The sequence below is a fragment of the Misgurnus anguillicaudatus genome, chromosome 8 (genome assembly GCF_027580225.2).
Source record: "Misgurnus anguillicaudatus chromosome 8, ASM2758022v2, whole genome shotgun sequence".
NCBI lineage: Eukaryota > Metazoa > Chordata > Actinopteri > Cypriniformes > Cobitidae > Misgurnus > Misgurnus anguillicaudatus.
Window position 1 is genome coordinate 35,198,885 of NC_073344.2, and position 25,426 is coordinate 35,224,310.

Consider the following 25,426-nt stretch of genomic DNA (forward strand, 5'->3'; position numbering starts at 1 on the left):
TTCTGCTTCTGAAGTACTTAAGTGCACTTGAGAAAGTAGGGGAGAGGGGATCACAAAGTAATGCTTTTTGACTTTGGCTCTATCATTCAAAAAATAATTTTTATCTCTGCTAAAAATGAACACTATTGGGCGGTTTCCCAGACAGGGATTAGAATAGTTCTAGACTAAAATAAATGTAAGAGCTGTTCAAACTGAAAACAACTTGCACTGACATATCTTAAACTACATCAGTGCACTTTATTTTCCCTTAAAATGCACACAAGTAATGTTTTTGGTAAGACATGTTTTTTAAACTAGTTATATTTCCTAATCAAACTAAGGCCTAGTCCTGTTTTAAACTAATCCCTGTCCGGGAATCTACCTCTTAAAGTTTGTTTGTGGGACCTACCAATATTGTACAATTAAACAGAAAGTGACAGGTGCAAACGTTAATACTTACCCCATAGGTGGGGTTAATAACAAAAAATTTGTTCTTTTGTAATTTTTAAACACAAATAATTCAATAAAATTATGTCTATAGGATATTGTTTATATATCTGCCTATAGCCGGTTTCAGCAGTAACAACACAAACAAGCGGCCTTCGCGTTCAACACGTAACTTCCGGTAAACTCAGCGAAGAAAAAATAACAACAAAGTACTTTAAACGTTGTTTATTTATATAACAAGCAAATAAACATCACATAGATTACATAGGAAACCAAAACATTTGTTATTTTCAACGAGGTATTTGTTCAAGTTTGTTTCGTTTTTTTAATGGTCTGACTAGTTGCTAAACTGATCTTTTGAACAAATGCCTCGTCGAAAATAACAAATGTTTTGGTTTTCTAGGTAATCTATGTGTTGTTTTTCGCTTGTTATATAAATAAACTACGTTTAAAGTACTTTGTTATTTATTCATTCTTAGCGGAGTTTACCGAAAGTTACGTGCGGACTGTGACAGCGGCTTGTTTATGTTGTTACTGCTGAAACCGTCTATACACGAGGCTTAATTGTACCACTAACCCCACTTTGAAAAAATGTTTTCAATCCCATCTATCAGTTACTAGGAGTTGCTGACATGTTTTAAAATGGTGTTATGTTTTGGATAAGACCATGATTAAAATTTTATAAGGTTAGATTTGGTGACTTACTCACCCAAATTGGAAATCTCAGGTGAAGAAATTTACTTCCATGCCTCCAAAACACTCTTTGTTCAATATCCTAATGAAAACACATCAAAACTTTCCACAAATTCACAGATCATCATTTTCTGACAGTAAGAGAAAAAGTCTTCGGCCCTAAATATGTAAAGTAGCCGTTGTTACAATTAACCTGTGTTAGTTTGTGCCCCGCTCACACCTATATCAAGAACGTAAACTGATTTTTAGCGTATTTTAAAATAAATGGTGTCTCAATATAGCACAGTTAAAACACTAGGACGTTCTTAAGGTTATCTTTAGTACTAAAGACGCTTTATTTGTATTCGGAGTACAAAATTAGTGTGTGGAAAAGTATTTACGAAATGAACTTAATGGGGACATATCATGAAAATCTGCCTTTTTCATGTTTAAGTGTTATAATTGGGTCCCCAGTGCTTCCATCAACCTAAAAAATGTGTAAAAGAACAACCCAGTAACTTGTAAGCATGTGAAAAAAAGTAGGTAATTGAAATTTGGCTCCCCTTGTGATGTCAGAAGGGGATAATACCACCCCTTAATCTGCACTATCCAACCACGGCACTGCCAATTAGTGCAGAGATCAGCTCATTGTAAAAACGGCACATTTTTGCTCACACCTACTAGGTGGCAGTTTTAACTGGCTATAATAAATTATCGATATGGTATTTTGAGCTAAAACTTCACATATGTACTCTTAATTTGGCTAAAAATTTCTCTGTGTTTCAGCAAATGGAATGATTTTTGGTTACAAATCTTAAATTTATACATATTTTAAGAAAATGCTTTTAAAATTTTCAAAAACTCAATATACTGTGGGCAAATTTACTACCCTTTCATGGCCACTAAATTAAACTGCTGTAAAAATGTATCAGATTTTTTTTTCTTTTTTTGCATACATCTCTTAATAAACCCCAGTACTGTTCAAAACTACCAAATGTTAACAAAAATCCCATGATTTTGAACTCTTTAATTGCCAAGTTTATAAATGGTGTCACTGAAAAACACAAAAAATTACCGATTTTCAATATAAAAAAAATGATTGTGGACTGGATTTTCTTCTACCTTTTTCAAAGTCTTGAGCATGTAAAGGATTAGTAAAAATTTACAAACCAGAAATTAAGCTCTGTTTTTTGCATATAGGCCTACTAAAGGGTTAATAGTACCACATGGGGCTCAACAGTAAAAATTACAAATTTTACCTCTTTGCAAAAGGAAAAACCACAAAGAATCAAGAATGCGTGATTATATGGTGTCTGGCTTTGCAATCAAAAAACATTGTTATATTGGAAGTCAATGGGGCAAAAATGGCCACAAACCATAAATGAGGGAGAAAAAATAAAATCTGATGCTGCACAAAAAATAAAAAATGCACCAAAGCCAATGTTTTTACTAATCTTTGGCATGCCCAAGATTTTGAAAAAGGTAAAAAAAAACCCAGTCCACAATCACTTTTTATATTGAAAAACTGTCATTTTGTGTTTTTTTACCCACAAAATCAGTGTCATCACTTAGAGTTAAAATCATGACCTTTTTGTAAACAGTTTTAATCAGTACTGAGGTTGATTAACAGATTTATGCAAAAAAAAGAATGATATGTTTTTTAGCCGTTTAATTTGGTGGCCTTTTTTGGCCACTAACAACACGAAAGGGTAGTGAATTGGAACAATGCACAAGGGTTAAAAAAATATCATCTTACATTCCAGATTTTCAAATAGCTGCATCTCGGCCAAATATTGTCATTTTTAACAAACCATACATCAATGAAAAGATTTATCTGCTTTCAATTTCAAAAATTTGACCCTTGTGACTGATTTTATGGTCCAGGGTCACATATAAAGCTTCTGTATCTCAATCAACCGCTAACATGAAACAATAATAAATACTAGTAAGTTGCCAGAAGGGGATAATACCACCCCTTAATCTGCACTATCCAATCACGGCACTGCCATTTAGTGCAGAGATCAGCTTATTTGCATTTAAAGCAACACTATGTAGTTTTTTACCTTTAAATAATGTGTAAATAACTTTTAACTGGACAAATTGTACTGTTGCTGCAACCCGAGCAGCCTCCTAGCTGCTACAAGCACACTCTGAAAGTGGCAGTGGAGGGTAGGAAACACAGCTCCGCCCCTCCCCCTGCCTGCAGAAGAGTGTCTAATACCAGGCACTGTTGCGCTTTTCAACCACATGGGGGAGCTGTAAGCCATTTTTACATGGAAACTACATAGTGTTGCTTTAACAGGACACACCCAAAAACGGCACATTTTTGCTCACACCTACAAAGTGGCAATTTTAACATGTTATAATAAATTATCTATATAGTATTTTGAGCTAGAACTTCACATACATACTCTGGGGACAACAAATATTTATTTGACACCTTAAGATGTCCCCTTTAAATAATATTTTAGTACACTTTTTTCACCAGGGATGAGAACAAAGCAAATTTTAAGTCAGCATTGCACAATTTTTTTACATTAATGTGTGACCCTGGACCACAAAAAATAAAAATGCATCAAAGCCAATGTTTTTACTAATCTTTGGCATGCCCAAGATTTTGAAAAAGGTGAAAAAACCCAGTCCACAATCACTTTTTATATTGAAAAACTGTCATTTTGTGTTTTTTTGGTAAACACAAGTTTTTATTCCAACGTTCAGTAAACAAAAGAAAAAGCATGCGTCTACAATGAATGTTTTATTTTTCCTTTACAAAACCCACTGTCTTCTAGAAATACAGTATACAAGAGAAAAACAAGAGGAGAGACATTTGCAGTTCAATGCCTGGTTGTCAACAGCCAGTCCAATAATAGAATTGATACTATAGCAATAATAATAATAATAATAATGATAACTGCAATAATAGTAAGTAGATGATGGATGATAAAGCTTTAAACCCAATGAGATCGCACTCGCTCCTTGCTGACTGATAATTCCCCACACCTTAATGAAAATACAGGAGAACGATATACTGGATATGATTCATAGCGCGGTAAAATACAAAATAACAATAAGAGGGTTACATATTATGTTTATTTCAATTTCCTTCAGCCAGTTTTACCTTCACGTTAGCGTTACTGATACGCCACATCATTGATTCACGGATGTTTTCTATTTAGTGTCTAAGGCACTTTTAAGAAACATGTCAGTGGAATAGGTTAGTACAGTTTCCATACATCCTCTTCTAATACTGATGAGAGCACTTACTACTATAGCACATTACACAGCTAAGTTTATCGTATTATTTCGCTTTCACATTCACGCCCACTTCTTCTGACGGCTGTATTCACTTATATCTAATAGAGCAGCTGGAGTTCAGAAGTACCATCAATTCCTCTCACATATAAGGGAAAAAACCCTACACAGATTACGTAATTCGTCATATTATCGTGCATATGCTTTCCAGAAATCCTTTCCAGTTGCAGTGGCCTTTATGGCTTTTCTATAATGTGCAGTTAATTGCGATTCGCAATTCTTAAAACACAAACCCCTTGAATCTCGTAATATTTTTATATGCAAATAAAATCAAACAGGCCTCGAATTAAATGAAGATATATCACAAATGCATTCAAAGAGATGCTGAAGCGTGTAGCCTTTTCACAGTTTTTCTCTATTCCGGTCCATTTCGGATGCAGTCCAGGTGTTTCTTTTTATACACGTTGGCTTGTAGCGAATGAGCAGCACATGCACCTTTATCGACCCAAAACACAGCTGAGATCTAATCAGTCATCCCCTTAGCTAGGCGATAGTTTGACGTTAATTCAACTAGATTTGAGCGAACCATTTCATTGCTCTGGGTACATGAATATGCCCGTTCAATAGTATGATGTGTGGAATGCACTTGTATTTATTTGATAGTGTAGTGTGTGAAACATATTCAGAGTAAGGCAGAGTTGATGCACCCTTCAAAGGGAGTATACAGAAATATAGGGTACAGAGAAGTGCGTGCCTATATGTAAATGTGTAGTGCTATAATTTCTAAAGCTTACTGTGGCACTGGAAAATGGGAAACAATGTATGTTGTGTGTCGCTAACTGGTCCTATTTCTGTACCGCTGACCCCACACAGAAGACAATGAGATGCTGCGAGACTTTCTGAAGTGGTTGATGTAGTGGCCACAGGAGGGCGCTGTGCTCTATTCTGCTTGAGCTGACGAGTTCTCGTTCAGGTCGCTGGCTCTGCTGTCTGCGTCATCATCCGAGAATTCTCCCTCCATCTGCAGCTGTCTGCGGCCGGAGCGGCTCGATGAGAAGCTAACGGGACCTCCTCGCCTGGAGGAACGTGAACGATATGTCAGATGTATATTTGAACATTATAGTATAAATGTTGAAACAAGTCACTACGATACAGATAAGATCTTACTTTTGACATCCACATATTTACCTGAGCCGGTTCTTGAGAGTGTTGACCTCGCGGCTTAGACCCTCACTGGCTTCGGTGGCATCATCTAGCTCTCTCTGCAGCTTCCTGCGGGAGGCGTTTGCTCGAGTCGCCTCCTCCTCCGCCTCCTCCAGTTGCCTCTTCAACTGCTTCATACGTGAATTCGCCTTTTCCATCTAATCAAACACACAATGTAAAGTTATGTCACTCAATAAATTACAACATTTTAATAACCGAGGGGAAACCTTTTATATAAATACTTAAATTGTTTTCTTAAAACTATACATACATGTGTTTGTGTGTTTATAAATACATGATGATTATACACAGTACTAGGGGTGGGCAATAAACCGGTAGATATGATAAACCAGTAGAAATTTGTCAACCTGTAGAGATTTTGGACTATTGTCTCTATTGAGGTCACGTCGCTGTGCAAAAAATAGTGATTTTAAGCCATTGAAACATAGAAAACAGTGCTAACTGCGCACCCTGTTTCTGTTTGAGAGGAGTGCATCCCCACGCATCCCCTGCTTATTAAGCTTGTAGGCTTTTTTGTGTAATACACACACACACACACACACGCACACACAATTATTTTTATCTACATTTCTTCTCTGTCTGTTTTTTTGTCTTTTTTATGCTTGTATAAGTTTTTTTGTAAAAATTATGAAAAAGCTATATCATTAAAGATTTAATAATAGGGGTGTGACGAGATCTCGTGTGAAGAGATCTCGCGAGATTAAATGTGTTTCGCGAGATTTCTTGTGGAGGTGCATATAAAAGACTGCATCCTTCGGAGGTCTCATTTTTAAACTGCATTTACTTCAGCACTGTCTTATTAGAGACTATTAACAATTATAAAGTTTACTAATTATTAAGTTAAATCGCAAATTGTTGTAATATGCTCATGACTTGCAAATGTAATGCTCAGTTAATGATCTGAAATAAACCTTGATGACGTATGCAGCCTGCATATGCGACCTCCGAAGGATGCAGCTTTCTGTTTGACCCTTTTACAGTGCATGTATAGGCCCCTTCAAGGTTTGTAAACATTGAATGACTATCGGGTGCGCGCGCAGCACGGGGTCGAACTGTTAATACCATTTAGGCTTTATAATTTAATCTAACAGGGCTCAAAAACGATGACTTACCTCAAATGAAGTGAGCACTACAAACACAAGCCTTTTTGATATTTGCATTGTCCCAGTCTGCACGTTAATTGCTTGCAGACGCAGATGTTGTTGTTTTTTTTTTGAGATTCTGCATGAATCGCGAAAACTTAACGGAAGACCTGGTGCGATTTTCACAGCCCACGACGTAAATAGGCATTTTTGACGATACTGAATAATACACAACTCAATCTGCTGTAATGACTTTTCTGACCCCGACATGCGCAGTGGGAACCGCCTGTGACGTCAACTGTGAAGGGGTCTATTATATTTGTCCTTTACTGCGTTTGCTTTTTTGTTTAGGAGCTTGTGTGAAGTCTGAGACGCGTTGTGTTTGTCTGTTGATCAGTGTCAGATGTGTCTCAGCAGATTAAACCCTCACTCAGAGTTTACATGATTTAATGTTGCATGTTCTTGCTCAAAAAATGACGGTGGCTGTATCATTTCTAGTGTAAAGAAATGGACATATATTAAATATTAATATGGATTTAAACATTGTTTGGCTAAAAATAAGCGTTTTTCTCCGTCTAAAGTGAAAGTGAAGACAGCGTCCGCGAGACGAGTCCTCTATCGCCCCCTGCAGGCATTTGTTATAATACGTACATAATGTTTTTTATTTATAGGCCACAAAATGTTGTTTAATGTAACTTGGTTTTAATACTTTATTTGAACCAATTATTATTGCATCTTCGTTATTATGTAATTTTAAATGCTACTGCTCACTTGGGTCTATTTTTTTACCCCAAAATAACAAATTACTTCATTATCAGTTAGCAAAAAAATTGTTAGGGCCAGTCCTTGATTAGTTACAACATTTAAAAATAATGTGATTTCAGTTTCTTATTCATTTATTTGATCATTGAGGGTTTCTTAAAAAGTGTAAAAATATCGTCTCGTCCCGTGAACCCAATCTTGTGTTTCGTCTCGTCTCGTAGATTAAGTGTCTCATCACACCCCTATTTAATAACATAAAAAACTTCTACAGTGATAAATATCGTTATCATAAAATAAAAGGAATCCTTTCGTGATATAAGATTTTGGTCATATCGGCCACGCCTACACATATATGATGTAAACAAAAACTTTTATTCTGCAAACAATTAGTTGAGATTAATCATTATGCAGCCCTAGTTTACAGCCTGGTACAAAAAGTGTTTCTGATCCATACAGCAAATTTTGCCCTTCATGACAACTGTAAGAGAGGTGAATCTTTTTGTAACTCATCCCTTTAAATTATATTAAAGGAATAGTCTACTCATTTTCATATTAAAATATGTTATTACCTTAACTAAGAACTGTTGAATCATCCCTCTATCATCTGTGTGTGTGCACGTAAGCGCTGGAGCGCGCTGCGACGCTTCGATAGCATTTAGCTTAGCCCCATTCATTCAATGGTACCATTTAGAGATAAAGTTAGAAGTGACCAAACACATCAACGTTTTCCTAGTTTGGTGGTACAAAATAAAACGTAGCGCTTTTCTAAGCGGATTTAAAAGAGTAACTATATTTTATGGCGTAATAGCACTTTTGGGAGTACTTCGACTCGCCTGAAAAGTCCGCTCCCCTTCTCACTCTCATAATGGGAGAGGGAGGGTGTTACTGCGCCGAGTTGAAGTACTCCCAAAAGTGCTATTACGTCATAAATATAGTTACTCTTTTAAATCCGCTTAGAAAAGCGATACGTTTTATTTTGTACCACCAAACTTGCTTGTATAACTACTCGTCTTAAATAGGAAAAACGTTGATGTGTTTGGTCACTTCTAACTTTATCTCTAAATGGTACCATTGAATGAATGGGGCTAAGCTAAATGCTATCGTAGGGTCGCAGCGCGCTCCACCGCTTACGTGCACACACACAGATGATAGAGGGATGATTCAACAGTTCTTAGTTAAGGTAATAACATATTTTAATATTGAAAATGAGTAGACTATTCCTTTAAGCCTTAAAGTTCTGCATAATTAAGGGCGTGGCCACTTGAGTGACAGGTGAATTGCTGTTGCTGTCACTACCTTCGAACTAGGCTGGCATGGTTTCAGCAACCAGCCACCTCAGCTTTACCCACGTCCTGCCTTTTTGCCCATTTCCGGTTATCTGCTGCCAAGATGGGATAGGCAGGGTCCATCAACTATTGACTTACGAGTGACTCACTATTGGCTCACAGTCTGTTAATACCGCTATTACAGTCTATGTTAATAACATGACGTTTATGAAGTCAAATTCAGCTCAGAGAACATAGTGGCCACCAAGTGCCAACAAAATTCATATAAAAAAAAAAAAGTGTAAATTCAGTGACCATCTCATCCTTTAAGGCCGGGATACACTGCACGATAATTGGCTGTCCCAGACGAAAGATTGCCATCGTGAAACTATCTTCGCGATTTCTGTGATCGTGGCTCTCCATCGGTGGTCCTATGTCGTACAGTGAGAGAGGTTCAAAGACGGCCGTTTTCCCGGTCTTGCGTCCAAAGATAGCCTACGATAGTTTTCTGGCAGTGTCAGAAATTCGGCATGATCACCGCACAGTGTGTTTGCTGCTACGACCTGGGCGCCGGTATTTGTTTACCACGAGCGCATGCTGGTGACGTTGCGCAACGTGTGACGCAGCCGCCGAAGCTTCTGTGTCATCATCGTACAGTCTACACGCCTCTCGTACCCGAGTTTAAACGATACATGTCGCACAGTGTGATAAGGTAATGATCTTATAAGAGCTCAAAAATCGTGCAGTGTATTCCGGGCTTTAGAATCAACTTGAAGGTGCCTGATACCTGGCTTCCCAGTAAGATAACTTTTTTTGCATCTTGGCTTCTGGAAAGTGTTACTACAGCCAGACTTAACTCAGTCTGTACTGGTTTTATTTACTTGTGTAGTATAAGAAGCTTACAGCACACATTTTTTTATCCACATACAGTACAAAAACTTCTGTTCATCTGCTCTTTGTACTGGTCGGCATGGCGACGCTCATCCTCCACTTGCATGAACACCTCCTTAAGTTTCTTCTCTGTGCGACGCACAATCTTATTGGCTGCGGCTCTCTCCCTATGAAGTGCACAGACATGCTTACACGCTTCTGTCTTCACACACAGTTTGTGCCAAATGCCTTATAACACCTGATATTAGTTGCTTACTTTGCCTCCTGTTCCAACTGCTCCTCTAGCTGGATAATCTTGGCCTCCAGGGCGGTGATAGCGGCCTTAAACTTAGATTTGACAGATCCTTCCAGTTCCTGCAGTTTGGCTTTCAGCTCTTTGTTTTGTCTCTCCAGCTGCTGACGGGCATTCTCGCTCTTCTGAGCGGCACTGCGCTCTCCTGCCAGCTCGGTGTTCAGGGTGTCCACCTGAATGTTCAAACAAAACGGCTGTTACTACACCAAAGATCACAGATTAAACTAAGCTCGGCTGACGACCAAGAAAGTACTACAGTGTGAAATGCATCAGTCGTGCTACTAGCATTTTATAGCACACATTTTTGGTTAAATACTGTGCGTTCGACTGTGTACCTACGTTCGCATAAAAAAACTACACTCTGGGTTTAGTCGTAGTAATCTAACAGAAATATTGCATACTTAAAGGACAAGTTCGGTATTTTACACTTAAAGCCCTGTTTTCAGATTGTTTATGATGAAATAGGACGGTTTTGACTGAAATTTCGACATATGATGCTGGCCCGAGAATTTTCGGGTGTTTGTTGTATCAGCCCCCACCTCTACAATGGCTGCATAGGTGCACTGGAACAATCCTTCCTAAAATGCATTAAACTTTCATTTACAAAGACGTGAAACTCACCGAGTGGTCAGGGGTGTTCACTGATATGCTCACACAAAAATCGCAGCAAAAGATGCTTTCCAACAGGTGTTTTACCATTTGTTGTAAACTTGTGGACCTATTTTTCCAAATGCCTCACACCCGTATATTCTTCTGTTGAGAGCTTGAATAATAAACACTCCAGCCCAGTTGGTGGCGATAATCCACCTTTGCCAATTGCAAGAATACAAACAACGTTAACAGCGCGGAGTAATACCGTACCTCACAGCACATCTAATACAAGTCAATGGAGTTGGACAAAAACTACAATAAAACCTGTTGGAAAGCATCTTTTGCATTTTTGTGTGAGCATATCGGTGAACACCCCTGACCCCTCGGTGAGTTTCATGTCTTTGTAAATGAAAGTTTAATACATTTTAGGAAGGATTGTTCCAGTGCACCTATGCTGCCATTGTAGAGGTGGGAGGTGATACAACAAACACCCGAAAATTCTCGGGCCAGCATCATATGTCCAAATTTCAGTCATAAACAATCTGAAAACAGGGCTTTAAGTGTAAAATACCGAACTTGTCCTTTAAATGGTTAGATGTAGTAAGTTCTGGCTATATTATTTCATAGTCTAACTTTTGGATTGTCTGTAGTAGATTTTTTATAACTTGTCCAGCATAGTTTCAAGTATTTTTCCTTAATGCTGCACCTGCATAGTGGTCTTGCGGAAGCGATCGTTCAAGAGCTCCATGTTGCTCTGTTCCTCTTCTAGTTCTTCCTCCAGCTGAGCGATACGAGCTTCCAGCCTCCTCTTCTCATCCAAGAGGGCTGCCCTAAAGGACAAACACGATAATATAAGAACATTTAAAATATGAACACAGAGCAACACGAAACATACAAGTGCAAAAAGACTTACTTTCCAGAAGCGCTGTTGGAAATCTCATCTGCCAGTTCATCTCTTTCCTGTTCAGCGTGGCGTCTGGCTCTCTCTGAAGATGCGAGGTCCTAAAAAACACCATCAAACCATAATTAGAGAGCCAGGTCCTGTCTCACTTTTCTGAACGTGTAACATATATGAGATTATATTTACAAATAATTAACCCAAATTCAGGACATTTGAAAGGCTCGTCTTCTCTTACAATCGAAAGTAAACTGACAGTCTGCATTTGTTAAAAATGAGCAAATAAAATAATTCAAATCAATATTTAATGATACTTATTAGCCATGTAACAAGCGGGATAATGTGTAACGACCTGACATGAAACAGAGGGTTCTTGTATTTCTGCGATAACAACCGGCTGCCTATACATTATCCCTTACTTAACTCTTTCCCCACCATTGACGAGTTATAGTTTCTTTACACATACTAAATTCATCTGGATAAATCAGAAAATTTAACTGGAGGTTAAAACTTTGATGTTGGCTTGACGAAGGCCCAGGCTAAACGTGCAGGTGCATCTGGGGTGGGATGGTGCAGTGGATAAGACATATGCCTTTGGTGTGAAAGACCTGGGTTCGAATCCACTGTGACACCATTGTATCTCTGAGCAAGACACTTAACCCCTAGTTGTGCGACCTCTGACATATATAGCAATTGTAAGTCCTTTTGGATAAAAGCGTCAGCTAAATGAATGAATAAATAAATCTGCCGGACCATAATCTTACTCAGTGTTGTTCTCTTTGCTTGCCTATAAGAGGGATATAAACCAACCGGCATGTTTGTACGACGTTCTGATGCAGAGATACAGGTCTTGCCAAACGGTTGCTAAGGTACTCTTTGGTTGCTAGAGGGTGGATAGGCAGCTGCCAATGATGATACTCCATAGGCCGCTTGCCAGTATGAATTATATCATTTTATACCATGGGTCTGTTGAATGCTTGCTTCTGATTGGCTGAGAAATGTTCCATGGGTGTTGATTATTTTTCTGTAAACCGCAGACCTGACCTGTCAAATGTTTGTGGTAAACGTGGTATAAGCGGAATAACAGACTCCGGTCCTTTGAATTATTAGAAAATAACACTTCGCCTCGTGCCGCATTACCACCTTGGGTGTGCATTATTTTCTTATTTAACGCCCCGTCTCCAATTATTCCTTACACATATAATTTACGATAGTGGGATAAACACATAGTTTTACAGGCATTTCCTCCACCCTATTCTCTCTATAGGTCGATTTCAGGCAGCATTTGCACCCCACTGTACAAGTTACACCTCATTTGGAAAATTTCTTAGGAATGTTTCTTTACAAGCATCTACATTCATCTGGATAAATCAAAAATGTATGTATTGGACAGAGCTGACCTAAAAAGAAAACAAGGCTTTAGCAGTTGTGTATTTTAGGTTTTGAGGCATTGGCTCACCTCCTGCAGCTGCAGAATCTCTGCTTCTAGACCCTTGAGTTTCTTCTCGTTCTCCTTAGACTGAGCGAAGATCTCATCGCGAGAGGCGCGCGCCTCCTCCAGCTCCCTCTGGTAATCCTTCATCTGTGCCTGGTTGGAAAACAAGAGACGTGCCAACTTTAAGAAGCAAAGAGGGGAGTGTATCTACACTGATTCCTGTGGCTTAAAATGTTAACAAGAGAATCCATGGACAAATCTTGCGTTCTCAGACTGATACACTTTGGATACGAGAAGCTTACGAATAAAAACATTCAAGTAATTAAACATGAAAATGTGTCAAAATGTGGTTACTGGGAAATGCTCTACCTGAAGTTTACGGAGTTGTTTAATGGCTTCGTCGCGGGCCTTGTTTGCAGCCTCAATATGAGCTTCCACATCTTTCAGGTCCATCTCCAGTTTCTTTTTGGCCGCTACTGCAAGCGCTCGCTGCTTCCGCTCATCTTCCAGCTCCGCCTCCAACTCGCGGACCTGAATGGGCCGGGTTCAGAGGTGTAAAGAGTATATCTGATTGGTTTTTAAATAACCTTATTAACACTGCTCGTTGGAAGGCTTGATCCTGATTGACCATTTGCAGGTTTGCTAATCCCAGAGGCTGTTTACACTTGGCATTAACATGCGTTTTCATCGATCGGATCATAAGTGGACGACGTTAATGCCAGGTGTAAATGGTGTTCAAAACGTTTTGAGCTCGTCCACTTTCGACCACTTTCAACCACATTCAGAGGTAGTCGAAACCCCATTCGATCGGATTGCTTTTGCTTGTGTAAATGCAAATACGGTTGAATGTGTTCGAACAGCCACACGCGACCGCCTTCTCTCCGCCCATTTATCTAATCTGAGGTACTGAACACAAGTTTTACGTCTTTTCTAACTTCTGGCGTGAACATACGGTGAACAGCGCTATTTTTAGCCTTTCATTGATAAAACTAAAGCGGCTGATCTCAGTAGTTTCGCTTTGAAAGCGTGTGAAAGTTGCCAATCTTATTTCATCAATTGCGCTGAAAATTCAGTGAAAGCTCTTACATACACACGTACAAAACTCTGTGCAGCATGTTTACTTTCTAGACATACACGGGGACTCCGACATAATATTAGTTTGCGTCCATATAAACTCATAATTACTCACGCTCGCGTTTGAATGACAGCAGAGAGACTCGCCCACCGTCTCACAGACCACCCCCTCAAAGTATTCAGGACAGAAGGGGTCGAATGTGGACAAAAGAGACGGATTTAAATACCAGGTGTAAACGTGATGTGTCTCTCTTCTTCCACTTGTGATCCGATCGATGAAAACACTTCTTAATACCAAGTGTAAACAGCCCCCCAGATAACAATCACTCAAAACTAATAAAACACCGTAACCCGTGTGATGTAAATCATCAGGTACAGTTTTTAATATTACACAAAAATTTAATATAAATGTATTTTAATAACATATATGAGATTATATTCACAAATAATTAAACCAAATTCATGACATTTGAACGTCTCGTCTTCTCTTAAAATCGAAAGTAACCGGCTTTTCAGTGTGAACGGTCTGCTTGTTAAAAATGAGCAAATAAAATAATTCAAATCAATATTTAATGTTACTTATTAGCCCTATAACAAGCGGGATAATGTGTAACGACCTGACGCGAATCAGAGGGTCTTGTATTTCTGCGTTAATTGGCTGTCTATATATTATCTCTTACTTAACTCTTTCCCCGCCATTGACGATTTATCTCGTCAATCCGCAATACCGCTATAATCCACCAAGTGGCGCACTCCTGCAACTTATACAACCCGAAAGTGTTACCCTAGGGCAAACAGCTGTATGTTGTCAAAGTTTTGAGGATCACTGTGCATCTGATCTCTATCAAAAGTCCTTTACAAAAATTTAATTATCTTAGCTTTTTGATCAAAATTTTGTGTTTTTGAAGAAACCTACCCATATTTGAGAGGTGATAAAAAGAGAACTAATGAAGGTAGGATGAAACTTTTTTTTTTAAATCATTAAATATATTGTATGTTTATATATTTATAGATACGACACAGTGACTGGTGTATAAAGCACCTGAAAAGATTTAAAGATTTATGGTAATGTCCTAGCCGCTAACCCCACACACCTGTTTGACCAGCGCCCTCTTCTTCTCTTCATTCTGCTCATCTTTGGCCTGCAGGTCTCGGTCAAACTGAGCTTTCATGGCCTGCATGTTGACCTCCAGACGCAGCTTAGCGTCTTCTGTGGCCTGCAACTCATCCTCCAGTTCTTCTAGCTGAGTGCGCATTTCCTCCACCTGCTGCTCCAGAGTGCGTTTGGATTTCTCCAGCTCATGGACCTACAATTAAAAGGTTTTTAGGAATGACAACTAAGGACTGATTCTATTCTAGAATAAAAGGGAATTTTGCATAATATGTGCCCTTTAAAGGCACCAAAGACAGAAACAAAATGTGAGACTTACGTTCTTGCCCACATCATCCTTTGAACTCATCAGGTCCTCCATCTCGGCTCTGAGCTGCTTGTTGAGCCTCTCGAATTCTTCTTTGGCCTCCAGAGCCTCATCCAGGGCTCGAGCCATAGACAAAGCTTTGGTCTCCTTCTCTCTGGCCTCAGCCTCTGCCCGATCTCTCTCCTCAGCATAACGTGCCGAGATGGTCTTCTCCTCGGCAAGCATCTGGTCATACACACATAAAAACAAATAACAAAAAATTCTACACATCGAAATTAAATATAATCCAAAGAAAACCAAAGCTGACATCTGGTCAAACTTTTTCTGTTTCTTCTCCAGGTTTGAGACAATCTGTCTCTGATGATCCAGGTCCACCATAAGGTCATCGAGCTCCTGCTGTAGTCGGTTCTTGGTTTTCTCCAGTTTATCGAAAGCGATGGCCTTCTCCTCCAGCTTCTGACTGGTGCCCTCCATGTCCTTTTGCAGCTTCCTCTTCACCTCCTCTAGACACTCCAGGGTTCCCACATCATCCTCCAGCTTCTTCTTGGTCTCCACCAGCTATAAAGGAAAACAAAGGATTACATTATATTTCTTTTTAAATGTTTAGGTACTATTCACATTTATTTTCTGGGCAAGAGTTTAAAAACCACACACGACTATTTTAAATAATATTATTGCTGTGAATATTGAAGTGTTAAATGTTTCCAGACATAATGAACATTATAGCCTCCAATTGGTGTATTGGTTGTCAAGATAAATGAATAATCTAAGATGCTGTTAACATCTGATATCCATCAACACACAGCGTGCAACAGTGGTTTTGCTATCAAAGACTTTGCCAAAGCTAACAGCAAACACATCCTTTTGTGAAGTTTTAGCCAACATGTACATTATCATTGTAACGTCAAAATCAAATTACTGACACCATGTACGTTTTCGTATGAGAATGTAGAGCGATCGTGTGCACCTGTGCTTGAAGGCTTGACAGTTGTTTCTCCAGGTTCTTACGGGCCTCTTCTTCCTCCTCCTGCTGCTCCAGCAGGCTGTTCTTCTCCTCCTCCAGCTGACGAATACGGCTGCTCAGGTTAAGCTTCTGGCGAGTCTCCTCTTGAAGCAGCTCCTAAATAAACCATTTCGAAAATCATGCTGTTTTACAATTGTGCTTTTCTGTCACGGTTTGAACAATTACATTACTTTGAGAAACCCAAGGCTCAATCTTGCGGGTAGCTACTAAACTTTCAGTGAACGAAATTACATTCATGCTACTGATTTATCCACTTCCTGTTCACAAAGACGCTATTACCTGAGTGTCCTGAAGTTGACTCTCTAGGCTCGAGACGTCTTTGGTCAGCTTGATTCCCTTCTTCTCTGCATCTTCCAAAAGAGTAGAAACATTGTCCAGTTCCCCCTGCAAAACATTTTTGAGACTTGACGAATATTTTTCAAACACAGAACTTTAAATGTAAATATTTAAATACATTTAAACAAATTAGTTAATGTGAGTGAGCTGGTCTGTAGTTTATGTCAGTGAAAGTAACAGCATTGACATGTAGTTTATGTAAGGGCGTGTAACATTGCTGATCTGTAGTTTATGAGTGACAGTGTAACAGCACTGGTCTGTAGTTTATGTGAGGATGTATAACAGTGCTGGTCTGTGGTTTATGGCAGTGAAAGTAACAGCACTGACATGCAGTTTATGTAAGGGTGTGTAACATTGCTGGGCTAATCTGTAGTTTATATGAAGATGTACAACAGTGTTGGTCCGTAGTTTATAAGTGGCAGTGTAACAGCACTGACCTGTAGTTTATGTGAAAGTCTGTAACAATGCCGCGCTAAGTTGTAGTTTATGTAATGGTTTGTAAAACCGCTAGGCTAACCTGTAGTTAATGTGAGGATGTGTAACAGTGCTGGTCTGTAGTTTATGGCAGTGAAAGTAACAACACTAACATATAGTTTATGTGAAGGTCTGTAAAACCGATAGACTAACCTGTAGTTAATGTGAGGATGTGTAACAGTGCTGGTCTGTAGTTTATGGCAGTGAAAGTAACAACACTAACATATCATTTATGTGAGGGCGTGTAACAATGCTGGTTTGTAGTTTATGGAAGTGAAAGTAACAGCACTGACCTGTAGTTTCAGCACTGATCTGTATATGTAAGGGTGTGTAACAATGTTGGTTTGTAGTTTATGGAAGCGAAAGTAACAGCACTGACCTGTAGTTTCAGCACTGATCTGTATATGTGAGGGTGTGTAACAATGTTGGTTTGTAGTTTATGGAAGTGAAAGTAACTGCACTAACGTGTAAGTTATGTAAGGGCATGTAACATTACTGGTCTGTAGTTTATGAGTGCCAGTGTAACAGCACTGGTGTGTAGTTTATGTAAAATTCTGTAACAGTTCTGCGCTAAGTTATAGTTTATGTAAAGGTCTGTAAAATCGCTAGGCTAACATGTAGTCAATGTGAGGATGTGTAACAGTGCTGGTCTGTAGTTTATGGCAGTGAAAGTAACAACATTAACCTGTAGTTTATGTGAGGGCGTGTAACAATGCTGGTCTGTAGTTTATGAGTGGCAGTGTATCAGCACTGATCTGTATATGTGAGGGTGTGTAACAATGTTGGTTTGTAGTTTATGGAAGTGAAACTAACAGCACTGACCTGTAGTTTATGTGAAGGTCTGTAGTTATAACAGTCTGTAGTTTATGGCAGTGAAAGTAACTGCACTGACGTGTAATTTATGTAAGGGTGTGTAACATTACTGGTATGTAGTTTATGAGTGCCAGTGTAATAGCACTGGTATGTAGTTTATGGCAGTGAAAGTAACAGCACTGATGTGAAGTTTATGTGAGGGTGTATAACATTGCTGGTCTGTAGAGTGGCAGTGTAGGAGCACTAACCAGCAGTTTCTGTGAAGGTGTATAACAATGTTGAGCTAACCTGTAGTATATGCAGTGATGATTATTAGTGTCAGTGTAACAGCACTGACCTGTAGTTTATGGGTCCGATCTGAAAGTTCTCCTTTAACCTTCTCTCCCTCGCTGAAGCGGGTCATAAACTCCTGCAGCTGAGCCTCTAGTTTCTTTCTCTTGTGCTCAGACTCGGCCTTGGCCTGCTGTAAACTCTTCACTTCAGTGGCCATCTCCTTATTATCACTCTCCAGGGTCTGTTTGTTTTTCTCCAGATTTGACTTAACCTAGCACAGACAGACATAGTGTGAAAGAGAGCCAGGTTTTCCCTTAACTGTGTTAACTGGCGACTGCATTGCATTCAGTGAATGCATCAGGAAATTAAGTGTGGCTGCCGTCCAATGTAGGCATTAGAACAGAAATCGCTTTTTGCAAATAATGAGTAAATGACTCTGTATCTCAGTGGCTTACTCTTTTGGCCTGCTCCAGCTGTTCAGAGATCTCCTCCAGAGCTGTGCCATGCCTCTGTCTCATCTCCTGGATTTGAGACTCGTGGTTTCTCAACTCATCATCTATCGCCTTCTTCAGTTCAGCCACCTCTTGTTCTCGTTTGGTCCTTTACGAACAAAGTAAGCACAGTGAAAACAGGGTTATTTTCTTCCATTGTTATTATTGGACAGTTGTGAACCAGTCGTGATTGAATTGTTGAGGTATAGCCAAACTGAAGACGATGTCTGAAGACGTGATTTGGTTCCTAGAGGAGTCTTGTGTACCTCAGTTCCTGCTGGGCAGCAGTGGTGTCCAGGGTGTCCTCTAACTCAGTCTTCAGTGCCTCCAGCTCCTCGCTCAGATCTCTCTTAAGTTTCTCCGCTTTGTTCCGGGCTGCTTTCTCCGACTCGAGATCTTCCTGCAGCTCCGTGAGTTGGGCCTGCAGCTCTCGCACCTGTTTCAGGGCATTGTTCTTCTGAGCGACCTCCTCATCACCTCTGAGGAACACATATACCAAAAAAATTACAAACCTATTCAGGAAAAATTACTGAGAAAACTTAACATATCACACACTAACAGGACATAATTATTATTGTTATGTTGATATTATTATAATAAATCCGATCCCTGTAATAAACATTTACTTTTTAAAACTGTAACTTATCAAAAAACTGGTCAACTATGCGAATTCTGATCATGTGACTATTTAGAAAACTGGTACATTACGGCGTGACCTTTCTGAAAAGCAAAGACGGACAAAGCGCTCCCATATTCGCAGTAATATCCAAACAATATTTCCACCTCTTTAGTCTCATTTGGCTTTAATTTCTTCGTAGTTGTAAAAAGTGCAAGTAGACAAACCCAGGGGTGAACTAAACCCTGAAGATATACACATTCCATTACTAATATATCAATTCATTTGACCCAAGCATAACCCAGACTACTTATAAATTTTGTTACAGTCAGCTACAAGAAAGCCAAACTATTTTGGCTAAAGAAAGGTATTTGGTGTTAATCATGGCGCTTTTCCATCGGATAGTATGGCCCAGTACGATGCAGTACAGCTCACTTTTGGCGTTTTTTCACAGTACAGTACTGTACCTAGTACCCAGGGGTTTAAATCAAACTGTTCATTGCGATTCAATACAAAAATGATTTTCTCCACCAGAGATCCATCAAACGCTTCTTCGCAATTACGATTCGATCCGTTTAATTTGTCGATATTTTTATATTATGTGCCTAGTTAAGCAGTTACATTTTTACTTACCACTTAAACTCTTTGAAAATGGCACAATCTTTGTCCCAATTGAAACATACAGCAAACTAACAAAAATACACTTTTTTTAAAATAAAGAAAAATGAATAATGAGGGGCAAAATGTCAAATAAAATCAAGCTTTTGATGGCAACAGTCAAAGTCTTTTAGTATTTTGTGCCAAAATGTGGAATACTGACAGTCGCTGAGATAGTTTTAGAAATAAAATGAATGAAATTGAAAAATAAATTAATAAAATACAGCTGTTAGACTTAAGCATTTGATCTGTCACACAACATCAGATCTAACAGTCAAACACAGTGCTGCAGTTATCTCTATTTGGAGATTTTTCTTTAAAAAAATCAACTGATCAATATGTTCAAGAGAGAGGACACATTGATTTTGCATGGACAATAATCACCTGTAGTGCTAAACACACGTTCTTTTTCGTTCTCAACTGCTTTGTTGTTGCATCGCATTCATTTGCCAACGCTAGCAGATGAAAATAAACAAAAATGTGTGCTTTTGGTGGCAATGTGTAGATGGACGTTATGTCAAGGAATGAAGACATGGAGAGTATCAAAATAAAGGTACCTCAAATAGATTTTTATGTGTGGCATCAATGCATCGGATCAATGTATTGTTACACCTCTACTAGTACCCAATAATTTTTAATACCACCTCGGTTCCAAGCGAGCCATACTCATACTAAAACGTGACGTGTAACACTGCAGATCGCTGATTGGCCGGAGAAAAAGTGATGATGTCACCTGTGCTTTGTTGTACAAGTCGCACTCCCTTTTAGTAATGAAGAACATTAACATGCAGATATTCAAGAACATAATTCGTTGTACTCATGGCAGTAGATGTGGCGCAACTTTAATAATAAGTCTATAATAACACCCACTCTGAAGTGGCACTAAACGGCAATGAAAAAGCAAACCAAGCCAAAGTAAAGCGAGCCATTTCTGAGCTATTACGTGTACGTCCCAAAAGCGTGAGCACCTATTTCATTGCTAACAACAATGTTATTTCGTGTATTTGGTATAATACAATGTGTTCGCGTGGTCTATGGTTAAAAACACATTATTTTCCACATACCGTACATTTTTGTAGCTCCAGATTTCACGCTCTTCCTGAAACGCAGATTTGAAATGTGGAAATGTGACGCTCATTACCATGTTTGAAAGATTTGCGCACAATGCAATGCTAACAGGAGTTAACTTGCAGGCTGAATCCGAAGCAGGAGGAATTATGATTATGTCGGTCTTCTCTACATCATCAATCCCAGGAAGTAAACTGTTGCCTACAATCCGTGTGTTTGTTGTAGTACAACAAAAGAGATTTACGTTGGAGACTTGCATCATTGTTAAAGGAATAGTCTACTCATTTTCAATATTAAAATATGTTATTACCTTAACTAAGAATTGTTGATACATCCCTCTATCATCTGTGTGCGTGCACGTAAGCGCTGGAGCGCGCTGCGACACTTCGATAGCATTTAGCTTAGCCCCATTCATTCAATTGTACCATTTAGAGATAAAGTTAGAAGTGACCGTTTTATTTTGTACCACCAAACTTGCTCGTATAACAACTCGTCTTAAATAGGAAAAACGTTGATGTGTTTGGTCACTTCTAACTTTATCTCTAAATGGTACCATTGAATGAATGGGGCTAAGCTAAATGCTATCGAAGCGTCGCAGCGCGCTCCAGCGCTTACGTGCACGCACACAGATGATAGAGGGATGTATCAACAGTTCTTAGTTAAGGTAATAACATATTTTAATATTGAAAATGAGTAGACTTTCCTTTAACTTTGCGGTATGTACTTTTTGCATATCGTTAACATGTCGTAATACACACCAAAGGAAATGTAAACTCGTAAATTGGACCATTTGTGCTCTTTAAACCGTTCCTGAGTGATGCATCTCATGCCTTTAGACGCCTCTTGCATGCATTTATTGTTAGATAAAAAATTTACCTGGCCAGTACAGCCTGCAGCTCCTCTTCCTTCTTGGCCAATTGAATCTTGAGCTCCTCGATTTGGGCCTGCAGCTCAGCTATCTGATCTTGTAGATCTGTGGTCTCAGCGTCCAGCTTCCGTTTGGATTTCTCCAGCTCCTGCCTTGTTTTCTCTTCTTTCTTCAGACGCTCTGAGGGTTAAACACACACAAACATATATACGATCATGTTAGCTTTATGTCCACTTGATACAAAGTGTTTATCCAGATTTGGTTTTGTTCTCACCTTCCAAATCCACCATCATCACTTCTTGCTTGTTCTTGACTTTGCCAAGGTTCTTAGCCTTCTCCTCTTCTTCAGCCAGCTGGGAGGTCATCTCATTGACACGGTCCTCCAGGAGTTTCTTCTCCTTGAGGACAGAAAGGGAAGATGGGTTTTCAAATCGATTTAAATTTGTTGCCAAATATACACATTTCATAGCGGTTTTGCACTCACCTTGATGAATTTGGAGTTCTGGTCCTCCAACACCAGAATATCTTCCTCCATCTTTTTTATTTTGGCTTCAGCGGTAACTTTCTCTAGCTGAAGTTTCTGTCTGGCGGCCTCCTCTTCATCTAGCTGTTCCTCTAGATCCTGTTGAGACATATACGTCTGATTGATGGACTGCTATAGCGTTGGGTCTACTACTCCCACTCAGAAGATATATATTATTTTCAATGTCAGATATGAATTTCTTGGAGCTTAGAGACTAATTTTAGGTCTACGTATTTCTAAGAAAGCTAGAAATATAATAAAATAAGTCTTGACCTGTATGTGTGATTGCATTTTCTTTTTTTCATTCTGCAGTGACTGGTTCCTCTCTTCTTCCTCCTCTACGCGGGACTCCAGGTCATGAAGGATCTCCTCCAGCTCTTGTTTTTTAGCCACCAGGCGAGCTCTCATCTCTTCAGCTTCTGCAAACAATTCGGTCTCGGCCTGCAGTTGCTCTGCCAGGATGTTCTTCTCCTCCACGAGCTGAAACAAAGGGTCATCATATCAGCTTTTATGCCTGGATACGGTTTTATTACAAGCTGTTCAGGATTTTATAACAGAGACCAGGTGAGTACTAACCTGCTGGTGTTTCCTTTCCATTTCCACCAGTTCATTCTCTACTTTCACCTGCTTCTCCTTCACTTTAATGAGCTCCTCATCCTTGGCCTGCATCTCTTCCTCCTGACGGGTCACCTGCAGGAGGGGCTTCACCTACACACACGATTGTAATGCATAGATCAATATGACCGCTAAAATTACACACTAAACTATTTAGATTACTCTTAATGATCGCTTTATAAAGAGCTGGACAGTATATCTGTATTTTCTCCTAGCGGGATACGGCATGAGACAATACCATCTATATCGCTAAGATCTGATATGACTCTGAGCTCTCAGGGAACTACACCGAGACCAAAATGGTGGCTTTTGAAATGCAAATGCGACCCTAATTTTTAACAAATCCCAACCACTGGTCCTTTGTTGGAGGGTCAACCTGCATCCATTTGCGTGTTATGGCTTTACGGCTGCTTGCCAAGAGTATTTTTAACAAATATTTGTCACTTTTTGGGACTGTTTTAGGAATTTTTCCTAGGTACATTGTGATAAATGAAAAATCCAATTCCTCTCCAATTATTTTTCCAACCTCAGTTGATATCTCATGCCAGAAAGCTTGTATTTTGGGACACACCCAGAAAATATGAAAATAATTAGCCATTGAGGTTCCACACTGCCTCCAACAAAGACCCAGATTTGGTTCACCTGTGCGTAAGGCGACTAATTTGGGAGTTGTAAAGAATCTTATTACATTTTTCCATCCAAATTCCCGCCAAGATCTTGAATTATCATACATTGTTTTAATTAAAAAGATTGTGACTAGAGGTCTTCTCGGGTCCAAAGAAATGTACTCGACCCCAAATTACCCGAAACACTTTTTACCCGAACCTGAAATCATAAATGTTTTTTAAAGGAAGACCTGACCCGAGTCCGACCAAACGGAAAAATGTTTGACCTGAATGTAAACAGCACCGACGTCTGTGCAGTCTGCAGCCCCGCACGCACCAGTCAGACAGAAAGAAACCCCAGTGGCCTCGCATCCAATTTGGCACGCTGCTCCATTTATTTTCTTTTGTTTTCTGACCACAACACCAGGGTAACCACTAAAATATGAATTGAAAATTGACTGACAGGTCTGGCTCAATGAAAATTAACCTACCGCCAGCCAGACAATGTCGCAAGTACTCTTGGGAAACAAAGGAGGGGTTGGAAAAGTCTTGTGTCGAACTTAGGTTGGGTTGGGTCAGCTTACTTCTGGGGGCTTTTCCACTGGGTACAATATGTAGTTTTTAGTTACTTTTTAGTACCACCTCGGTTGAGGTTCCAAGGGAGCTGAACTGATATTAAAAACGTGACGTAAAAACACTGTAGATCACTGATTGGTCTGAGGATCGTTACTAACAGGGTCATCGCCAAACGCAAGATTAGCTTTACCTTTTGTGATTGCGCTGTCTTGAGCAAACCTGTTGTCATCTGTGCTTTGTTGTAAGTTTCCAAACTCTCTTTTAGGGGTGAAAAACATCTCTTGAATGAGAGTGGGGGGCAGTGAGATGCATTTTACGTAATATGTATCCATTGTTCAGATTTGGCCATTTTCTGGGGGACATTTCTAAAGGAGCAATTTCTATGAAACAGAGATGTTCAGAATGTCTAGCACTTTTCGCATGTTTGTGAATGTGGGTGACTACCGTTATTCAACTAAGACAAGGTAAAAACCATTTTCATTTTCTGTCACCTTTAAAGTACTGGTACTGACAAAATGAAGTTGTACCACTTTAAACATCACATTTATATCAGTAATGATGATATATCATATAACACCAGCACAGTCCTCCATCTCTATCGCAGAGTGATGCATGATAAAGAACAGCTAATGGAGCCGAACGTCACGTAAATAACTTGCTCCACTATTTTTAAACTTTTAAGTGAAACAGGTTCTTGGTTCCCAACCCCAACTTGTTTTACAAAGATATACACAAAGCTTAGTCAAATGACTTAAACTGCCTCTTGATAGACTAACCTTAGTGAAGAGCCTCCACCACTGCCAGTGGCGTAGCTTCAGGTAAGCGGCACAGTTTCTCTGCAGGACCTTCAAAGCACTGAGCTGCTGCTGTTTCTTAGCAAATGCTCTGAAGAACAGAACCAGAGAACAACACTCAGAAAATTCACTCAAAAGGTCTCAGTACCTGCGTTTCCATTACCCTTCAAATTGCGAATTAAAATAGCGAATTGAAAATGTGCCAAATGGAAATGCGTCAATTTCGCATAAAATCCCATCTAGCGGGGAAAAAAAATGTTTTTTAAGGCAATAAAAAAGTAATATATCTTAAATTTTATATCAGCTCGCATTTACAGGTCACCTGATGTGCATAAATGTCACATGAACATTCTTTAAATATGGTGCGTTATGTTTGATTGGAGGACAAAACAGAAGAGGTGTGATCAACGT

At 39.3% G+C, this 25,426-nt stretch overlaps 1 protein-coding gene across 7 annotated transcripts in view; it reads right to left on the minus strand.

Annotated features, from left to right (window-relative positions):
* Positions 1 to 3,840: 3,840 nt before the first annotated feature.
* Positions 3,841 to 25,426, minus strand: part of myh10 (myosin, heavy chain 10, non-muscle) — a 96,548-nt gene continuing 74,962 nt past the window's right edge. For all 7 annotated transcript variants that reach the window (XM_073870781.1, XM_073870784.1, XM_073870783.1 and 4 more), the window contains 22 exons: positions 24,998 to 25,106; positions 23,002 to 23,133; positions 22,699 to 22,905; positions 22,387 to 22,524; positions 22,177 to 22,300; positions 21,911 to 22,082; positions 18,960 to 19,172; positions 18,658 to 18,802; positions 18,267 to 18,473; positions 16,586 to 16,690; positions 16,250 to 16,402; positions 15,589 to 15,840; positions 15,295 to 15,504; positions 14,959 to 15,171; positions 13,160 to 13,321; positions 12,815 to 12,943; positions 11,371 to 11,459; positions 11,164 to 11,287; positions 9,831 to 10,039; positions 9,630 to 9,741; positions 5,539 to 5,708; positions 3,841 to 5,426 (listed from right to left, as the gene is read on the minus strand). In XM_073870781.1, coding sequence (XP_073726882.1) covers positions 5,291 to 5,426; positions 5,539 to 5,708; positions 9,630 to 9,741; positions 9,831 to 10,039; positions 11,164 to 11,287; positions 11,371 to 11,459; positions 12,815 to 12,943; positions 13,160 to 13,321; positions 14,959 to 15,171; positions 15,295 to 15,504; positions 15,589 to 15,840; positions 16,250 to 16,402; positions 16,586 to 16,690; positions 18,267 to 18,473; positions 18,658 to 18,802; positions 18,960 to 19,172; positions 21,911 to 22,082; positions 22,177 to 22,300; positions 22,387 to 22,524; positions 22,699 to 22,905; positions 23,002 to 23,133; positions 24,998 to 25,106 — 3,511 coding nt within the window. In that variant the 3' untranslated portion in view covers positions 3,841 to 5,290. The remainder of the gene's footprint in view (positions 5,427 to 5,538; positions 5,709 to 9,629; positions 9,742 to 9,830; positions 10,040 to 11,163; positions 11,288 to 11,370; positions 11,460 to 12,814; positions 12,944 to 13,159; positions 13,322 to 14,958; positions 15,172 to 15,294; positions 15,505 to 15,588; positions 15,841 to 16,249; positions 16,403 to 16,585; positions 16,691 to 18,266; positions 18,474 to 18,657; positions 18,803 to 18,959; positions 19,173 to 21,910; positions 22,083 to 22,176; positions 22,301 to 22,386; positions 22,525 to 22,698; positions 22,906 to 23,001; positions 23,134 to 24,997; positions 25,107 to 25,426) is intronic.